Source organism: Myotis daubentonii, chromosome 3 (genome assembly GCF_963259705.1).
Source record: "Myotis daubentonii chromosome 3, mMyoDau2.1, whole genome shotgun sequence".
NCBI classification, from domain to species: domain Eukaryota; kingdom Metazoa; phylum Chordata; class Mammalia; order Chiroptera; family Vespertilionidae; genus Myotis; species Myotis daubentonii.
Genome location: NC_081842.1, coordinates 120,622,269 through 120,640,590, shown reverse-complemented (window position 1 = coordinate 120,640,590; position 18,322 = coordinate 120,622,269). Strand labels below are relative to the sequence as shown.

Sequence of the window (18,322 nt, the reverse complement as noted above, 5' to 3'; positions counted from 1 at the left end):
AACTCCTTGAGGTCATGGACCTTCACACCTGTAGCCTCTCTGGAAAGGTCAGTGAATTGACAGCTCATTCTGCCTGGCAAAAGCCCCTTGGTGGTTGTGCCAAGGCTAAGCTCCCTCGGGCACTGCTGAGCATGGCAGGTGTGGATTCTGGATTCTGAAGTGTAACTGGGGAGATTATCTTCTCCAGCAAACAAAAATATGGATATTAGGGAAAACGGGATGTTAGAGAATCACTTGGTCTAATCAATTTAGAGAGCTAGCCTGAAATTTTGCATCATACTTTGTGTCAGAGAAAAAAAAATCTCATAAAATTTTTAGGCATGGTGCAACCCCTCTTGACTTTGTGATATAGTGGGAAAGATGGGGATATTGTAACAACATACAAGAAGGAGACCACTTAGAGCTTCAGTGTCTTTATGAAGAGGTTTGTTTTAAAGATTAAACTGAGAATGAATAATTAAAATGAGAGTAAATATGAGTTGCAAGGTAAGAGCCTGTTACATAGTAGACATCTGGTACACAGCAGGGTCTGACAGGACTGCTGTTAGTTACCTTTAATGCACTGGATGCTGACCTAACCATGCAACTGCTGGCTCCATGTGCTTGGAGCCACCCAGACACTCATGGCCTGGGCAGCACAGCAAGTGTTGCATCCTCTCCCTCCTGACCCAGCCAAGAGCCTGTCCAGGCAGTTCCATTTGTTTTACTTTCATTTCAGTCATTCATTTCATTTACTTCAGAAATATTAATTAGGGATCTTACATGAAACAGCCTACCTTGTGCTTTTTGGAATACAAAATTGATTATATGTGGTCCAGCCATTGGGTAGCTCATACTCTTCCCCACTGAGATGACTCAAACATCCAAATTTTAAACTAACCAGAAGCCCTGGCACACATTTTTTAAACTCTGCCTTAGCCAAGCAAGCTCATGAGATTGCTACATCCATTCTGGAGTCCAGTGGCTCCCAGTCACAGGGAGACTTGGCCTGAGCCTGGAGGAAATGCTGGCCTTCAGGGCTCACAGCACTGGCCATGCCACTGTGCTTCCAACAATGAACTGGCCGTTCTGACCCCTCCCCAGCCCTGCAGGAGAATGGGGTTGCCCTCTCTTCAAGCTCTGTGGGACCTGGGCAGACCTTTTTCTTTCTGGCTTCTGGCTTGAGCATGGGCTGGGATCAGAGAGGGACTGAATTAAGGAGTGGACCTTCAGTGGTATGCATTTGGCAGACTGGAGGCTTTCTTTTATAAAAAAAGATGGGAATCCGCCTGCGAGTCGTCACCGTCACTGTCGCTGCTGCCGCCGCCCCCCCCCCCCCCCCCCCCCCGTCCCGGGCCCCCCCCTCCCTGGGTTACCTCAGCCCAGTCTGGTCCAGCCCGGTTCCCGGGAGGATGAAGTTCGTGTATAAAGAGGAGCATCCGTTTGAGAAGCGCCACTCTGAGGGCGAGAAGATCAGAAAGAAATACCCGGACCTGGTACTGGTGATAGTAGAAAAGGCTCCCAAAGCTCGGATAGGAGACCTGGACAAAAAGAAATACCTGGTGCCTTCTGATCTCACAGTTGGGCAGTTCTATTTCTTGATCCGGAAGCGAATTCACCTCCGAGCTGAGGATGCCTTCTTTTTCTTTGTCAACAATGTCATTCCACCCACCAGTGCCACGATGGGTCATCTGTACCAGGAACACCAGGAAGAAGACTTCTTTCTATACATTGCCTACAGCGACAAAAGTGTCTATGGCCTGTGAAGCTGCCGCGCCTGCAGTGGGGGGTCCCATTCTATATAGAGAGAGATGGCCCCCGCTTCCTTGACTTCTTCCTTCAGGACCTGTACTTCCTAATGTCTGAGGCTCTTCTCCAGACCCTCTTAGCAGGAGGCTCATGGGGGAGATGGCCTCTGGTACCTCTCCTTTCTCCTGCCTTCTTTCTACCACCTTTCCCACTCTGCTTTAGACTTCTTGATTGTCGATCTCTGTCACATCCAGTGATTGTTTTGGTTTCTGTTCCTTTTCTAACTGCCCAAACAGCTCAGAACCCCAATACTGGTTCCCTTTCACTGTCTTTTTGTGGGGTAGATAGAAGGGGATGAAATTGTGGGGGGAAGGTAAGAGGCACATCAATAAAGAGGAAACCATCAAAAAAAAAAGACAAAGAAAGAATAGAAAGGGGGTCATTTGCCAAAGGAGCCCATGAGGCTGTGAAGGGAGAAGTTCAGCGGGAGTGGTGCCTTTCTCTCATGCAGACTGGACAAAGTTTTCTTGGATATGTGACAAGAGCTAATTTTAGAAAATGATTCTTGAGGGAAAATGATTCCTGAGGCTGTTACAATACATGAGTGTCTTACTGTTCACACTAAATCTTTTTTATTATTTCAATGTTAAAGTAAATACTTAGATTTAAGTCAGTTGAGACAACTTCTACACGAGTATTTGTCACACCACAGAAACTAGAACACAAGTATTTGTCACACCACAGAAAGCCTGCCCAGCAGGCGCTGCAGCAGACAAGTCAATCAAAAAGTGTGAAAAATGCTCTCCACTCAGGAAAACCGGTGATCAAAGCTTGTCCCCCTTGGGGCTTACGAGGGACAACATTCAAGCGGCAAAGCCCAGAGTGGACTTCGCTTTACCCGGAACAAAATCAGAAGGAAGTTGTATTTACAGTCAGCTGCATTGTAATGTTCATCTGAGGCAGTTCCTACACTTTATAATTTCATCTGACAACCTGTAACTGTGCCTTCTGGAAAATGTGATTTTTTCCCCCCTGATCTATTTGAAGGAGAATTTAGAAACAAACTCTTTTGTATTATTTCAAATATCCATGTGAAAATGTGACTCACATCCTTGTTTGATAATTAGTATCTAAGATATGGGCACCAAAATTCTTGAGCAGATAGAACAATCAGAATAATTTCTAGTAGTAGGTCATTTTCGTTTTTGTTTTTTTATTTTGCTGTAGTCATTGCCCCAGTGTTGTCAGGCAGTTTCCCAGAGGCTTGGCTACAGAGGCAGCAGAAAGTGGGAGGAGGGTGGTGTTGGAGAAGAGCAGTTCAAATAGCAGAGAACATCACTTGGAATTTAAACCTGAGCACAGCCAGGTAGTACTGTTAGAATCACCATGGAGAAGAAGAGAAAGCCACACCTTACAAACTATGCATACAGTCTTGCCAGTTCTCTTCCCAAGGGAAAACTGGTAGGAACTCAGCAGCCTGTCATGGAGACCTTCCCCCTCAAAGCTCAGGTGGGCCTACAATCAGGGGGCACCTTTTCATTGGCCCCTGGAGACAGATCATTTCCCTGATGTGCCACTTATATGTCCCCGATGCTATTTATATCACACCAGCTAATGATGGGACATAGCAACAAGTATTACAGAACACTTCGTTTAAGCTGTGTCATACTATTTCAGATGCACTATATTAGAGAAAAATGTGTATTTTTTTCTACTGCTTACCAAACATTTCTTCCTCTTAGGTTGTGTGGTTGGAAAGAGGGATCAAGGCTGTAACATTGGTTGTGTCCTCCACCCGTCTCTAACCTGGATTTTTACAGCTATGTTGATGAAGGACCAGAATGCATACAATGATTTTTGTAGCATTTTGCTAGCAGAGGATTTTCTGTTGCTATGGGAGTTCATCATTTTGGAGAATGTCCCTTCACTGGCAGCAGCAGGTCTGCAGTGACAGCAGTTGCAGGGCAGCTTTTGGATCTACTAAAAGTTGAAGCCTAATCATGAGTTGAGGCAGGATCCCACCACTTTGATTATTACTGTGGATGAGAAGCTATAAGTCTGACCTAATGAAAATTCTCATTCTTTTCATTGTGATACTTACTCCTATATGGTACTCAGAGAGCTTTACAAATCCCACCCTTCCTACTTCCCGGCCTGGAAGATGGAGAGGACACAACCTTTCCCAGGTGTTGTGCCCAGATTTAAAGGTTCCCAAGACCCCCAGGGAGCCAGTCAGTGCGATGCAAAAGCAAAGAGTCCTTCATTTCGAACTAGTTCGGCTCCCCGACCACACTCACCGATGCAACAACAGTAAGCCCAGTGGCCGGGAGAGAGAGGCCTGATGGGATTGTGGGTTTTATAGTAAGGGCAGGGGAGGGGACTGTGGGCCCCGCCGATTGGCCAGGCGCGAGTCAGGTCTTGTTACACAGGATGTGGTCATATTGATGGCATGCACTTCCCTTGATTATCATTGGTTAGTCCAGAGAAATCCTGGGCATGGCCAGCAGAGGCCTGGGCCTCTGGGAAGAAGCCCCCGCCGAGCACATGGCTCTGCCCAAAAATGGAGGACCCAGGGCAAGATGGAGGGCGCAGTCCTCGCCCCCCCCAAGGGCGAGCTGAGCCCGGGCTCCAGGGGCCAGTCTGGTTGCCGGCGGTCCAGCAGATTGACCAGTTCCAGCCCAGACAGGAAGTCCACATCCTCCGTCTCGTCCCCGGGGGTGCCGGCGATCACCTCCTCCTCCATCTCCTCGGGCAAGGGCACACGCCCCGCCGCCGCCGCTGCCGCGTGGGTCCAGTCCAGGGCCAGCGGGCAGGTGGCCTGCACCGGGCTCCCGCCGTGGGCTGGGGAGTCGGTGCCCGAGGCCGCCAGCAGTGTGGTCAGGCTGTGCCTCATGGGGCCCGGCGGCCGGCCCACGTAGGCCCCGCGATGACTCGCCCTTTCACCAGGGTCCTGGCCCCATTATCCAGCTAGGCTTTCCCTTTACTTTCTTTGTGTCTACAGATTTCCTCTCATTCTTCTTCTCCTCCCCACCCCCCACCCCCACCCCTGTTTCATATCTGTCATCTCCCCATGAAAAACAAATGTCACATGTCTTGGGTTGGGAACTGGGCATTTCTCTATAATCAAGTCTATATGTCTGATACTCTGAATCTGGACATGAAATTTAGCAGGTTCACCTTCTGAGCCCGTTTTCATAGCTTCCTGACTCTGCAGAACTGGGCAGCTAAGGGTCACCTGACATGCAAGACACAGAACCTAACTCCAATCCCCAAAGCCTTAAGTTTCCAGTTCCTCTCCAACCTATCAAGGTTTCCTGTTTGTTTTTTCATCTATTGAAATTCTGTGCACATACCTCACCGTTTTGACTTAGTGCTTTAAGTCTCTCAAGCAAATGTTGTTTAAGAAACCTCCATTTCCCTTTCTTTAGTAATCCATCAGAATAAGCCCCCAGAGCTGTTGCAGGACAACCAGGAAAGGATGATTTCTACCAGAAGCAGAAAGACTGCCTTTTAAATCAGCTACTAGAGCTTTATGGTGGTTTAATCTTTTGTCTGGTCTTTGTCCTGGGTTCTTGGCATGGAGTTTCTAAAACCATTGAATTTTCCTCAATAGTAGGGGTGTCTTTGTTATGCTAATGAGTTTATTCTTAGTGGGCCCCTAGAGCTTCAGGATGGGAGCTGGTCACCAGAAAGACCTACCCTGTGATTAAAAGGCAGGGGACTTTGGGCCAGCCTGACCTCTGGGAAGAAGAGGAGACTGGAAATTTAATTCAGTCACATGGTCAATGATTTAAGCAGTCATGCCTACATAATGGAACCCCAATAAAATCTCTGGATGCCAAGGCTTAGTGGAGGTCTGTGGTTGGTGAACATATAGATGGCCCAAGAGGATGTTGTTGCCTGACACCATGGGAAATGGATATGGAATCCCTCTCCATTTGGTAACACATGCACACCTTGAACTACATATATCCTTTACCCCACAAACCCTATAGTCATTAGTATAGTGTAACTTTCCGTTCTGTTAGTCATTCTAGTAAATGATTAAACCTGAGGGGTATTGTGGGGATCTCCAGGGTGAGAAGTGCAGGTGGCCTGGGGATATAAATTAAGGCTGATGTCTGAAGTCTTGTGGGATTGTGCTAACACTAGTGGTTAGTGTAAACTTGTGTTGCAGTGTATTCAGTTGGGGTGGAAGCAGAATAACTCTCATAAGAATGTTTTTCTGGTTTCTAATAAAAATGTGGGAATATTGGCAACAGTTTTATATCTTCAGGTTGTGCAGTACAGTTTGAAGCACAATCTGCTGAATGGACAGGTTTAGAAAGATCATTTTGCAGATCCTACTCAAAGTGTGGCCCCCAGACTGTGCACATCCACAAACTGTTCTCAGTTCCTGATTGAGATATGTACGGAACTCATTGTAAGCATTTAGAAGCTTTTAGAGCACTTTGATATTGCCAAGACATTCAGGCATGGAAATATAAAAGTATTAGACTGTGACAATTTGTGAAAAAGATCCAAAGGCTCATTTAGAAAATACCGCTTCAGTTGGTATGATCAGATGGAATCAGAAATTAGTGTTAAAAGTGTGAGAGTAGCTTATCTTGTCCCCCAGTTTGAAAAGAGGAGCCAACAGTCTTGGAGTTTACTTACTAGGTACTTCTCATAAATTGTGGAAGGTCACAGTAAAGAAAAGGCTTTTTTCTGTCGTTACACTTCCCTCTTATTCCTTCAGAGACTCAGGGTGAGGGTGAAGTAGGTGGGCATTATTTGGGCCACTACTGAAGTCCACAGACACCTTGGCATAACATCCCCCTGCAGCAATAGACACTGCAGTCTTGCTTATTCAGGACCATAGGTGTATTTCTGGTATGTTCCAGGCAGCCTCCCAGGCCTGGAAGAGACATTGAAGAATCAGATATGGTTGTCACCCCCTAGAAATGCACAGCAAAGCTGTTGTACTGATGGGGAACATAAAAATACATTTTTGGGAGGGGGCTAGCAATCTGACTCTGTATCTAGTTAATCAGTATCCCTAATGCACATTCTTGCTAGCCGATAATTAACTCACTGCCCCTTCCTTAATTATCTGGTCTTGCAAGACCTATTTACCTAAATACTCCCATTTTACAAAGGCCATAAACCATACACAACCCCTGGAGGGGGGTTATCAGCACTGGTACCAGGCCAGGCCTTTAGGTGTGGTCTCACATCCCCCATCCCAACACATATGGCTTTGTTGCAAAGCCCGCGAAAGGTCAGGAAGTCTCATCCATATTTGAGGGACAAAGAAAACAAAGGGTATAAAAGGAAAGCTTCCTCCATATTCAGGGGCTCAGGATTTGGAAACAGGCTCCCCTGAGTCACTGTACTAGTACATGTGAAACATCTGAAAATAAATGGGTTTATCCTGAATCTCCAAGTACTCCTGTGTATTTTTCCGTTGCCTGGTAAATTCTGTGACAGTACAATATGTGAACTTTGAGCTTTTGGCTGATAAGTAGGTGAGAGATGGCAAACTCGGCTCAACTCCTGCTTTGTGTTACTAAATTATAGTTCTATAAATCCAGTTTCTGCGAGAGGTCGTTGGAAGCAGCTGTCAAAGTGGAAAGACTGAGTGCCCTAAGAAGGGTTTCCCAGTACACCTCCTCCACCTCCTCCCTTCCAGGACAGCCAGCGGAGATGGTGGGACCCCTTTGCAGAAGTCAGGGTTTGGGGGACATATGACACCTGAATTTAGCCAAAGCTCCCCTCACTGCCCCCCCCCCCCCAAGATGCTGGTTGCTGATGCCCACTCAACCCTCTCCTACAGGAACACTGCAAGCATAGATGGTCCCCAGTGATATCTGAGCAGATGTCCACATTAGCTAACTGTAGACCTGTTTTTCAGGTTCATTCCACCACTTTGGGACACCAGCTGCTGAACCCAGAGAACTGCCATGAAACCACCCTTGAAGCAATGGAGACAACTAATGCTTTGTGGGATATTTACGTGGGGGCTCCTCTTCCTGGTGATTTTCATTTACTTCACGGACAGCAACCCTGCTGAGCCCGTGCCCAGCTCCCTTGCCTTCCTGGAGACTCGGAGGCTCTTGCCCATGCAGGGGAAGCAGAGGGTCATCATGGGTGCCATGCAGGAGCCCTCCTGGCCTGAAAGCGTGAATACAAACAAGGGGCTGCTGGATGGACACCCCATGGGGCCTCGCGACCTGCAGAAATGGGCCAAGTTGCCAGATGGGGTTGAAAATGAAGAGTTCTTTTTATCCCAGATTGGGAGAAAATCCCAAAGTACCTTCTACCCAGAAGACGACGACTATTTTTTTGCTGCCGGTCAACAAGGGTCTCACAGCCACACTCAGGGGACACTGGAGCCCCTTGCCCCCAGGCACGCTGGCAGGTGGAAGGGGTGGTTGCCGGAGAGGAAAAGGCACCAGCCCCAGGACAGCAGCCCCGCGCTGGAGGAGGCCGAGGAAGGAGACAGGCTGTACTCCTCCATGTCCAGGGCCTTCCTGCACCGGCTCTGGAAGGGCACTGTCTCCTCCAAGATGCTCAATCCGCGCCTGCAGAAGGCCATGAAGGACTACCTGGCGGCCAACAAGCACGGAGTGCGCTTCCGCGGGCGGCGCGCGGCCGGGCGGAGCCGGGCGGCCCTGCTGTGCGAGCTGCGGCGCCAGGTGCGCCTGCGCACGCTGGATGGCACAGAGCCGCCCTTCTCCGCGCTGGGCTGGCGGGCGCTGGTGCCCCCTGTGCCCCTTGGCCAGCTGCACCCCAAAGGCCTGCGCTCCTGCGCTGTGGTCATGTCTGCCGGCGCCATCCTCAACTCCTCCTTGGGGGAGGAGATAGGTGGGTGTCATGCGGTGCAGGTGGGGAGGTGGGGGACTCTGGTCCCAGTTCTGGGCCAGGTGCGTGATTAGCGGCTGGTGCTTTCTCTCTTTCTCTGGTTCCCTCCAGGGCAGCCTGGCCATAGCACTGGATGTTTCGGACATTAGCTGGAGACTGCTTTTCTCTAGCTGGGACTGAGTGGACCCAGCAGAGGTCCACTGAGCAGTTTTAGAGCAGAGTGTGCTCCCAGAGTTGGGTCCAGGGGAGTGGAAAGCCCGATCATCCCTGCCTTTTGCAGCGAGACCCTCCTGCTTCCTTAGAAACTATGCTCCCGTTGTTAGTCTCCCAGCCTGGCCCACAGAAGCTGATGAACCCATAGTGTGGTAGAGCTTTGAGGAGCAAACGGGGTACGAAAGGAGAGCAATCCCCGCGGGTTAAGTGAGGCAGCTCCACAGAGACGTCTCTTGAGGACGATTGTAGTTAGTCTGGGACAAAGCCGCTGTTGTGGGCTTTGAGGAGGGACTCCTGCTGGAACAACAAGAGCTCTGACCCTTTGGCACAACTCTGACCTTTGGGTCACGGCCAGTGCACCTAAGCAGGGCCCTTCTCCAAGATGGTAAATAACAGGACCACACCTGCCTCCTATCTTCCCTTAAGAACTATCTTTAAATCCATGCCAGGAGCCTGCGGGAACGCTGCTTCATAGTTCCCGGATTAGGGATGGGATATACATGTAGAGAGAAAGGGGCTTATTTAAAGGACTTGCTCCTGTGATTGTGGGGACTGGCAATTCTGAAGTTTGAAGGGCAGGCAGGTAGGAAATTCAGGTAAGAGTTGAATCTGGAGCCTGAGATCTGGAGGATGGGTTGGTAGGTGGAAACTCAGGCTGGGCTTCTCTAATGCATCCAGATGCAGAATTTCCCTTCAGGAAATATCAGCCTTTGCTGTAAGGACTTAGACTTCCCTCTCTGCCCAGGCCAATTCTATTGCTGCACCAGTGAGCAAGCAGCTTGGCCCTGTAGGCCCATTAACTCACTTAACCTGTGTGCTTAGCCCTACTGTGTGCCAACTCCTGTACTGGGTGCCAGAGGACAAATGTGAGTCACACAGCCTCAGCCTGAAGTATGAATGTGAAGCAACCGAGTTTAACAAATGCTCACAATAGACAGTGTTACTCATAACTAATCTGGAAGGACATTTAGGGGGCAGCTGTTGTTTCCTGGACCCATTCGCTGTTCTGTGTCCTTTAGGAGTGGTTGATGTCCTGACCATCTTAAAATGGGGTGGTGCCATCGTGATCAAGCTCCACAACACAGACCTCATCTGAATGTGAAATTTTTTTAAAGTTAAAATAAGCAAGACACAAGTCTAGACTTGAGGACTGGGGTCCCAGAGTCCCTATGCTGACATTACTGCAGGCCCATAATAACACTGTCCATGTGTCACATAAACGTGCAGCCTGCAATTGATTAGGAAAAGCAGTGGTTAGAGGTCCCTGGAGTGCAGTAATGCCACAGTTCCTTCTCATTTCCAGGGCCATTATTAATAATGTACGAAGGAATTTAAGTATTATGCTGTAAAGCAGGCCGTAACTAGCTTCTGGTTTGGTTTTGCTGTGTTTTAAACACCTCTGCACCGCAGCTGCCCATTTGGGGTGTTCTCACATGACAGGGAAAATTCCCCTGCTCCTTATTGTGGCATAAATGTCTCTGACCAGGGTTTCATAAACTCTATGCAGAATGTGGACTAGAGTGTGAAAGACACTGGGCATTACATGTTTTGGGGGAACGTGAAATGTCATATCTTTGTTAATTTCTAGTATCCAAATTTAATTTATATTGTCTGCACTGACATGAAGCTCCATGATTAGAATTGTCTAATATATACTCAGAATCTTAACTGAAAAACACAAGTTTTTTAAATTCTTTATTGTTTTGTCTAGGTTTTTTAGAATCCAGTTTTGTACCTACCATCTTAAGAATATGTTATCATAGCATAACACAAGTTGTAAAAACAAAATGTCCTTCATTTTTATAAGCTGGCATCTCTTACCATCAGCAAAGGAGAGGTGGTGCCTTCTCCTTTCTGCTTACCAGGAATGTGGGAATGTGCATGTGCTTATCAACACAGAGTTGTTAAGGGCTCTCTCTCTCTCTCTTTTTTTTTTTTTTTGTATTTTTTTTAATTTAATTTTGGTTTATTTCTTAAAGTATTACAAAGAGTATTACATATGTCTCCTTTTTCCCCCTCTTGACATTCCCCCGGCCTCCCCTACCCCCCAGTGTCTTGTGTCCATTGGTTATTCTTATATGCATGCTTACAAGTCCTTCGGTTGATTTCTTACCCACCCCCAACCCTCCCCAGGCTTCCCACTGTAGTTTGACAGTCTGTTCAATGCTGCTCTGCCTCTGTATCTATTTTTGTTCATCAGTTTATACTGGACTTTATTATCCATAAATGAGTGAGATCATGTGGTATTTTTCTTGGCTTCCCAGGGGCCAGCGCAGCCCCGCAGGGGCTGTCTCAGCCTCACAGGGTCCATCTCAGCCTCGCAGGGGCCGTCGCAGCCCCGCAGGGGGCACCGCATCCCATGTAGGGGGTGAAGGTGTGAGTCAGAAGCTCCTCTTGCTGTCTCTCCTGCTGCTCCCTTGCATATCGCAGATGCTGGAAGTTTCTGAGAGCAGTCTGCAGGTGCTGGACATCATACTTTAACTGGTCAACACGAAGTTTGGCATTCTGTCTTTTGTTGGGCGGCTCCTTGCTGGACAAAATCTCCAGGCGTTCTTGGTGGCTGAATATCTGGTATGCTTGCTTGGATTTCGTTTTCTAATTGCACAGACTGCTTGTCTGCCGTCTCCCAGTGTCCCATGTGAGATTGGATCTGGTGGACCTCCTTGTGTGTTTGCTGGTACAGTGGTTCCATGTCGCCGGCCCAGCCGGGTTCGGCTCCGGCTTCCTCCAAACCTGATTCTGCTTCTTGAGTGTGTCCCTTATGGGTGCGAGGAGTTGAAATCTGCAGTTTGTTGGGTTATGCTGTAAAAGTGCATGTGGTTCCTTTTGTGCCTCTGGCACAGCTGGGGCAGGGATGTAAATTGAGTAGGGCGGGGTCTCCGGGAATCACCAGGGCGGAGCAAAGAGCAATGGCATCTCCACAACTCCTCGCCTCTCGGCGACTCCGTGTCTCCGTGTCCCCAAGTGCCGGCAAGCAGCTCCGTGAGAAAACCACCCTCGCTCTCTGACCCGCTGCAAGGCCATCCCGCCTCTCCCCATAGGGGTCTGGGACCTCAGAATCCCACCCCAAACAAGCTCAGTGGATTTGAGAGTTTGTAACCCCTTCCGATTGAAACAAACCGCACATCCAGTTGCAGCCCGCCTGGCGCGTGACTCCGTACCTCTGTTCTTGGCGCCTCTATACATCCTACTCAGTCTCAATGCTCTTCTTTCTTTCCTTCCAGTTGTAAAACTTCCACTGGGCCAGCTTTCCCATGGCTCTGAATGATAGCTGTTTGTCTTATAGTTGGTAGTTTCAATGTTGTTGTGGGAGGCAGCACGCACAGGTCTATACCTTACGCCGCCATCTTGGTTCTCCCTGTTAAGGGCTCTCTTAATAAAAACAAGTCACTAGCAGATTCCTCCAGGCAACTTGGAATATTGGGGCATGCTGTACTATTTAGCTAAATTCATCTTGACCTCTAAAAATCTCTTGTGGATTGGCTAAGTGAAGATCAAAAGACTTACCAACATAATTTTATGAAAAACTGAGAGCAGAGCTATAAAAGTACCTGGGGCTATTGGCTCCATGTCAGCACTGCCAGGAGGCCCCTCAGGCAGAACTGTGCCTGAAGGCTTAGCAGTCACACCCCCAGCCCCAGAGGAAGACTCTGTGAGCCTCTGGTTTCCTCGCCTGGCCTGCTGTCCTCCTCTAGCTCCCTCTGCTGGTCCCATTGGCAGTGCAGTCCTTTTTCCAAGTTCTGTTAGACTGAGTCATGCCCTGTAACTGTTTTTAAGGACATTGTAGCAGTTGTCAAAAACTCCTTGTTAAATATGTTATTGAAAAGCAAACTGAACTGTTTTGGAAATTTGGAACATTTTTTCCTAGGATCATTGAGATCTTTCTTCAACCACACATATAAATAATAATTTGGTAGCGAGATCATCTGCCAACAGTCCTGTGGAAACTCACGACAGAGGAGAAATGTCTGCTCTGAACTAACATTGGTGGCCTCGATCTGGGAGATCAGGATCTGTGTACTTGAAATACAAATTCTGGGAAGCCTGTGGGAAATGGGGGAGGGCCTATATAAGGAGTGGAGCCCCTGTTTTGTTATCTTAAAAAAAAACAAGAAAGACATAGAGTTATTAAGCAAGCATTGAGTATTTATTGATCCCCACCTCTCTGAGGCCTGATAACTATGCTAGCTACTAGTGACACAAAGATGAATAGGGACCTAAACCTCAAACCCTCTGCATTCCGGTGGGGAAGACAGACTACGAACAGGCAGTGGTTAAGAGAAGAACTGAGAGAGGTGTAGACTGACCGGGAAGACAACGGAATACTAGCCCACAGTGAGGGCTGGTGCCTGGACAGAGAGGATGTCAGCAAAGACTGCCTAGAGAGGGGAATCCAGGCCAGAGGTGCAGCGCGCTGCAGGGCACCACTGGTGGGAGGGGAGAGGAGAGAAGGCTGGACAGGTGGCAGGAGGTCAGCTCCCAGATGTTTTTGTGCATCATTCCCAGAAGTTAGACTTCACTAAGTAATTGTTATCATAGGTACCACTCAGTAGGGTGTTTACAACAGGTTCAGTACCAAATGCTTGTATGTGTTAATTGCTGGAAGCCTTACAGTCTGACGTAATAGATACAGTTATTCCTGTTTTATGGATAAGGAAATGTAGACACCTGGAAGGCCCAGTGGGTGGAGCCTGGATTCCATCAAACTCCAGTCTGAGTCTCCAGGAACTCCAGCTCTGACCCTGGGCCTATGGTCAGAGGCCCTTCAATGTTTGAAGCAGAGGATTGATGGGTCAACTTTTTATTTTAGAGAGATTGCTCCAGAGTCTAGATTTGAAGGCATGAAGATATAAGTGCCATTGCAGGAGTCCCGGGAGAGGTGAGATAGAGTCGGAGAGAGATGAAGTCCCTAAGGACTGCAGGCTTTTGCTTGCTTACTGATACAGATTTCGTGTACTGGGTGTGTGGGGAAAAGGAGGAGGAGAATGAGGACCCAGTGCCCAGGGCAGAACAGTAACGGAGGGCTCCTGCACCTCCTGGCTGGCTGCTCCTCAAACGGCCTTAATGTTCCTTCAGTGAGTGCACTTAGCCTGGCTCTGTTCTCAAGGTCAACACAAAATGGCTCTCCCTTGGAAGAGCCTTCTCCAGAATGATGCTTTACACTCCTTGTGCTTGCTGTCTGATCTCTTTCTTCTCTTCTAAATGTGAACAGACAGCATAGTTTTTAAGGCACATTTATCAAGGTGGTGCACCCATAGCCAAACAGACGTTTACAAAACACGCTGCCTGATGGGCGCACTCTCAACTCATCCTCCCCATTCGGCTCACTGACAGCTTTAAGGAGGGTCATCCCAGCAGCCAGCAGCTCTTCCTCCAGTCTTCCTCCACAAAACTGGCCCTTTAGCTCTTGATTCACTACATTGCATGCCTGTGCCCTGTGCCTGTGAAGTCATTGGAAGTCTTAAAACGCACCTCAGTGGAACTCTGGCATTTAAAAGCTGTGACTTTTTCAGGGGTGATGCAATGAGTTTGGAATTGCCTGATTAATTTGAAATGCAGCCACTGCTTAGGTGCCGTGGCTTGTTGACCTCAGCCTCAGACAGAGCTGCCTGGGGGCAGTGTGGTCCAGTGGGAGACCTGTGCAGTAGGAATGCTGGCGCTGCCTCGTCCTGGAGTGCTGACCACCTCTCAGTGCCCAGAGCTTACCTCCCTGCTTGCAACCTGCACTCACTGGCCACCCTGCCAGGCAGGGTTGCCTTAGGTCCAAGTTTACACAGTGGGGTCTGCTTACACTTGGGGAGTCTAAGACTCTCTCAGGGATCCACAAAATGAAAACTATTTTTATAATAATACTCAAAGGTTTTTTTAACTGTTGACATTCACATTGATGTTGCAAAAGCATTGGCGAATAAAATGCTTCTTAGTACAAATCAAGGCAGCAGGCCCAACTCTGTTGGGCAGGGCATTTTTGCTGCCAGACTCAGGAGTAAAAGCAAAAAGGGCCAGGTTCACTTACAGATGTCCTTCATGAAATAGTGAAAATTGTTGATTTTATTAAATCTCAGCCTCTGAGTACCTGTGATTTGGGGGCTCAGGGGAAAATATCATGAAAAGCACTGTGTGTGCTGGCACACGGGGAAGAGCATCTGTGTGGCTTGTGAGCGGAATGAGCCGTTTTATTACTGAAAACACATTTTACCTTGAACAAATGGCTAACTGACTTTATTCAGTCTTCGAAATTCTCAAAAACTGATTAAGTGAGCCTATCACTTTTAGGAAAATAACTGACAGTGTTGGTTGCCAGTGATAAAATTCAGGCTTTCAAGCTTGAGCTTGATATACTTTATAACAAAATGCATCAATATTTGGAAGATCTGGGTAACTTACTGAACTGATAGTCTCAGGTGATCATTGCACAGTGTTACAGAATTATGCACGGGTGAATCATCCATTTTAAGAGCAAGATAAACTGATGGGTTTTAATGTAACAGCATGAAAAGTTCATTGATACTGTGTCACATTCCTCATTGCGGCCACCTTTTATAAACTAGCACTTACCAAGTTTTGATGAAGTGTCAGAGAAGACTGTTCCCAGTAATCTGCAAAGACTTCAGATATTTCGCCCATTTCCAGTGATACATCTGAGTCTTTATATACTTCAACTAAAGCAATACATTGCAGCAGACTGTGTGCACCAGCAGCCAGGAGAAGCCAATGTCTTCTGAAAAGTCACTCATTAATGAGATTTGCAAACATTTAAAACAGTGCCAGTCTTCTCACTGGGTTTTTTTTTTTGTGTGTGTGTGTTTTTTTTTCACTTTGAAAATGTATTTTACATAAAAATGTTATTTTAAATTAAATTAATAAACATTTAAAGTTTTTCTATTTTACTTTCTAATATTGATGTAGTTCAAATAAGCATAATGCCTTTGGGTTGTCATACATTTTCAAGAATGTAAAGGGGTCCTGAGACCAAAAAATAAGCATCTAGAGCAGTGGTTCTCAACCTTCTGGCCCTTTAAATACAGTTCCTCATGTTGTAACCAAACATAAAATTATCTTCGTTGCCAAGTTTCTACTATTTAGGGGGTAGAAGGGTCTCTCCCAAGGAGACTTCACAGGAGCGGATAGACTCAAGTGGAGAATGGGAGCTGCTTTAGGGGCTTGAGTGGAGTGTGGTCACTGTAAAGGTGGCATGTATCCACAAGACTTTTTGGCAGATCAGAAATGCATAATTCACCTCACTCCCTCACAAATAGGCAGTGTCATTGCTCCAAGTTGAACCTGAAATGTGCATAGAATTTTTGAAGCTAAAAGTAGCCTATGGAGATTCCCTTATTGCTGATTAAGTCTGATTTCAGGCTGGTCTCTGAAAAATGAATTACTTAGCACAGGAAATTTCAAGACATGTATACAGACTGCGCTGTGGAAAGAGAACAAACACATCTCCCATTCCATCCCTTAGTCAGATGGGAGCCCACTTTCCCTGACTTCTAGTTCTTGTCTCCCTTGTCAGCCTCTATGATATGGGAGCCATCTTTTGGGACCTCAGAGAACTTGGGAAAGTCTGACTTTTGAGTCAAATGGAGGGAGACGTGGTGAAGCTCCGTGGACCACGATGTGCCCGATGGACTATAAGTAGCATTGGTAGCTGGTGCCTCCCTTCCTCCAGGGCGAGGCAGTAAGGTAGGCCATTGCTGGAAAAGGAAGAATGCACTATGACTGCTCTCGTGTGGGTCTTCTTGGCATTGTCAGCAGTAGGTAAAGATGCACAGAAACTACGGCTGGTTTTCTTTTTTAAGCACAAACCAGCACCCAAAAGTAGTCAAGATACAGTGAAGGCTGTGGGTCTGACTGTGAGAGACACACTTGATCTTGGTGCAGGCAATGGCGTTGGAGGCAGCAGGAGCAGCCTCAGCTCCCTGCAGCAATGAGAAGCCACGGTGAGCAGCCTGTTTGTAGCGTCCTGTTCCCATAGATTCCATCTTCAAAAAGTTTTGGAGTCTTTAGGAGAATGGCTGCAAAAAGCATGTCCCCTTGTAAAGATGTGGACACGTAAGCATCTCTGAATAACTTAGATGCCACAGGACCTGCTGTAATTGCATGGATTGTGCCTCCATGCTGATCTGCCCCTGGCAGCATCTCATTCTAAATAAACAGTATGCTGAAAATGTGTCCATGGGTCTCTTCATTGTTGGTGTCTGATTAGCTTCCAGTTTAAAAGATTCACTTTAAGATATTTTCCTAGATTATGTTTATTCTACAGATAGAAAAAAATGTGAGAGTGTCATTTATGTGCCCCTAGATTCTCATGATGCAGTCTTGAGATTTAACGCGGCTCCCACCCGTGGCTATGAGAGAGATGTTGGGAATAAAACCACTGTGCGCATCATTAATTCCCAGGTAAGATGGATGGAATGCTTGCATGGATGTGTGCTCTATAGGTAAATAGTTTAACTGGACGAGTGAAGAGAAATTACTCAGAAAATCATGATCACGATTTTCCTTATTTCTATGGGTCTTGTAATTATAAACAATTAATGAGGAAAAAATGTAGAGAAATGGGAATTTGTGTGTGACATGAATAGGAAAAAAATAAGAAAATAAGCTCAAAAGAAAAAAAAGTTATATATATATATATATATATATATATATATATATATATATATATATATATATAAAACTTACCATGTTGCATCGTGTGGATTTCAAAGGATGTTAAACTTACAAGAAGTAGTGGCCAAGAGAAAGCAGGGGATATGGAGGAGAGAAAAGCAAAGGTACAAAATTCAAGGGTAGTAGGGTAGCTTGAACCTTTAGTCTGTTATTTGAAAATTTTAAAAATGAAAATGGATTGTTGAATTGAAAATGAAAATATCTCTTTTCTTTGTATTCTTAATAAGAATGTTTTCCAAATTTGTAGCAAAATTATACTCAGAACAAACCACAACGATTTCTAGAGTTTCAAACTATATAGAAAAATATGAGGTGATGAATGATTTCTGATGAGTTGCTTGCAGAACAAAAGATTAGATTTCTGCCTAGTACCCTGAGCCAGGCAGCACACAGCAAGATAAGAATGATTACCACATTTCCTTCATTTATAGATGCCATTGATTATAAGATTCACCATTCATTTAATAGCAGCTTTTCAGAGAGGAGGAGATAACCTTCACCAAATTAAAATACATGTCACTATAGGATAACTTTTAACTACAGAAACATTAAAATGTGAAGGGAAAAAGTACATCTTAGAAACTGAAAAATTGCACCTTAAAACTGAAATCAGCACATTATTTTTTCTCAAAAATGTAATTTTTAAAAAAGATGATTGGCAGGTGAGATTGAAGAACTCATCCAGACTAGACAGGGCCCCAGAGGAAATGGCCACCCAGGCTGACTCAGGTTTGCTGGCTCGCTGTGTCCCCGTTGTTCTAGGCTGGCACGCTGAGGCACCTGCAGAATTCAGTTCATCCACATCTGCAGCTCTCTCCCAAGTTACCTGTGAAGACAATTGGAGAAGGTTGTAGGGCCCTGA

The 18,322-nt window shown here is 46.6% G+C and overlaps 2 protein-coding genes across 2 annotated transcripts in view; both read left to right on the top strand.

Annotated features, from left to right (window-relative positions):
* Positions 1-1,327: 1,327 nt before the first annotated feature.
* On the top strand, positions 1,328-2,162 carry LOC132230634 (gamma-aminobutyric acid receptor-associated protein-like). The gene has a single exon (XM_059688390.1). It carries the CDS (start codon positions 1,392-1,394, stop codon positions 1,743-1,745), a length of 354 nt encoding a protein of 117 aa, XP_059544373.1. The 5' UTR covers positions 1,328-1,391; the 3' UTR covers positions 1,746-2,162.
* Positions 2,163-7,625: 5,463 nt separating this feature from the next.
* ST6GAL2 (ST6 beta-galactoside alpha-2,6-sialyltransferase 2) overlaps positions 7,626-18,322 on the top strand; it is a 47,528-nt gene continuing 36,831 nt past the window's right edge. Inside the window, exons 1-2 of the mRNA XM_059688389.1 lie at positions 7,626-8,574; positions 17,090-17,187. Of these exons, the coding sequence (XP_059544372.1) occupies positions 7,671-8,574; positions 17,090-17,187 (1,002 nt within the window). The 5' untranslated portion in view covers positions 7,626-7,670. The remainder of the gene's footprint in view (positions 8,575-17,089; positions 17,188-18,322) is intronic.

Bases quoted from the DNA above. Each gene is read 5' to 3' on its own strand.
- LOC132230634 (XM_059688390.1), top strand. From the start codon at position 1,392: ATGAAGTTCGTGTATAAAGAGGAGCATCCGTTTGAGAAGCGCCACTCT.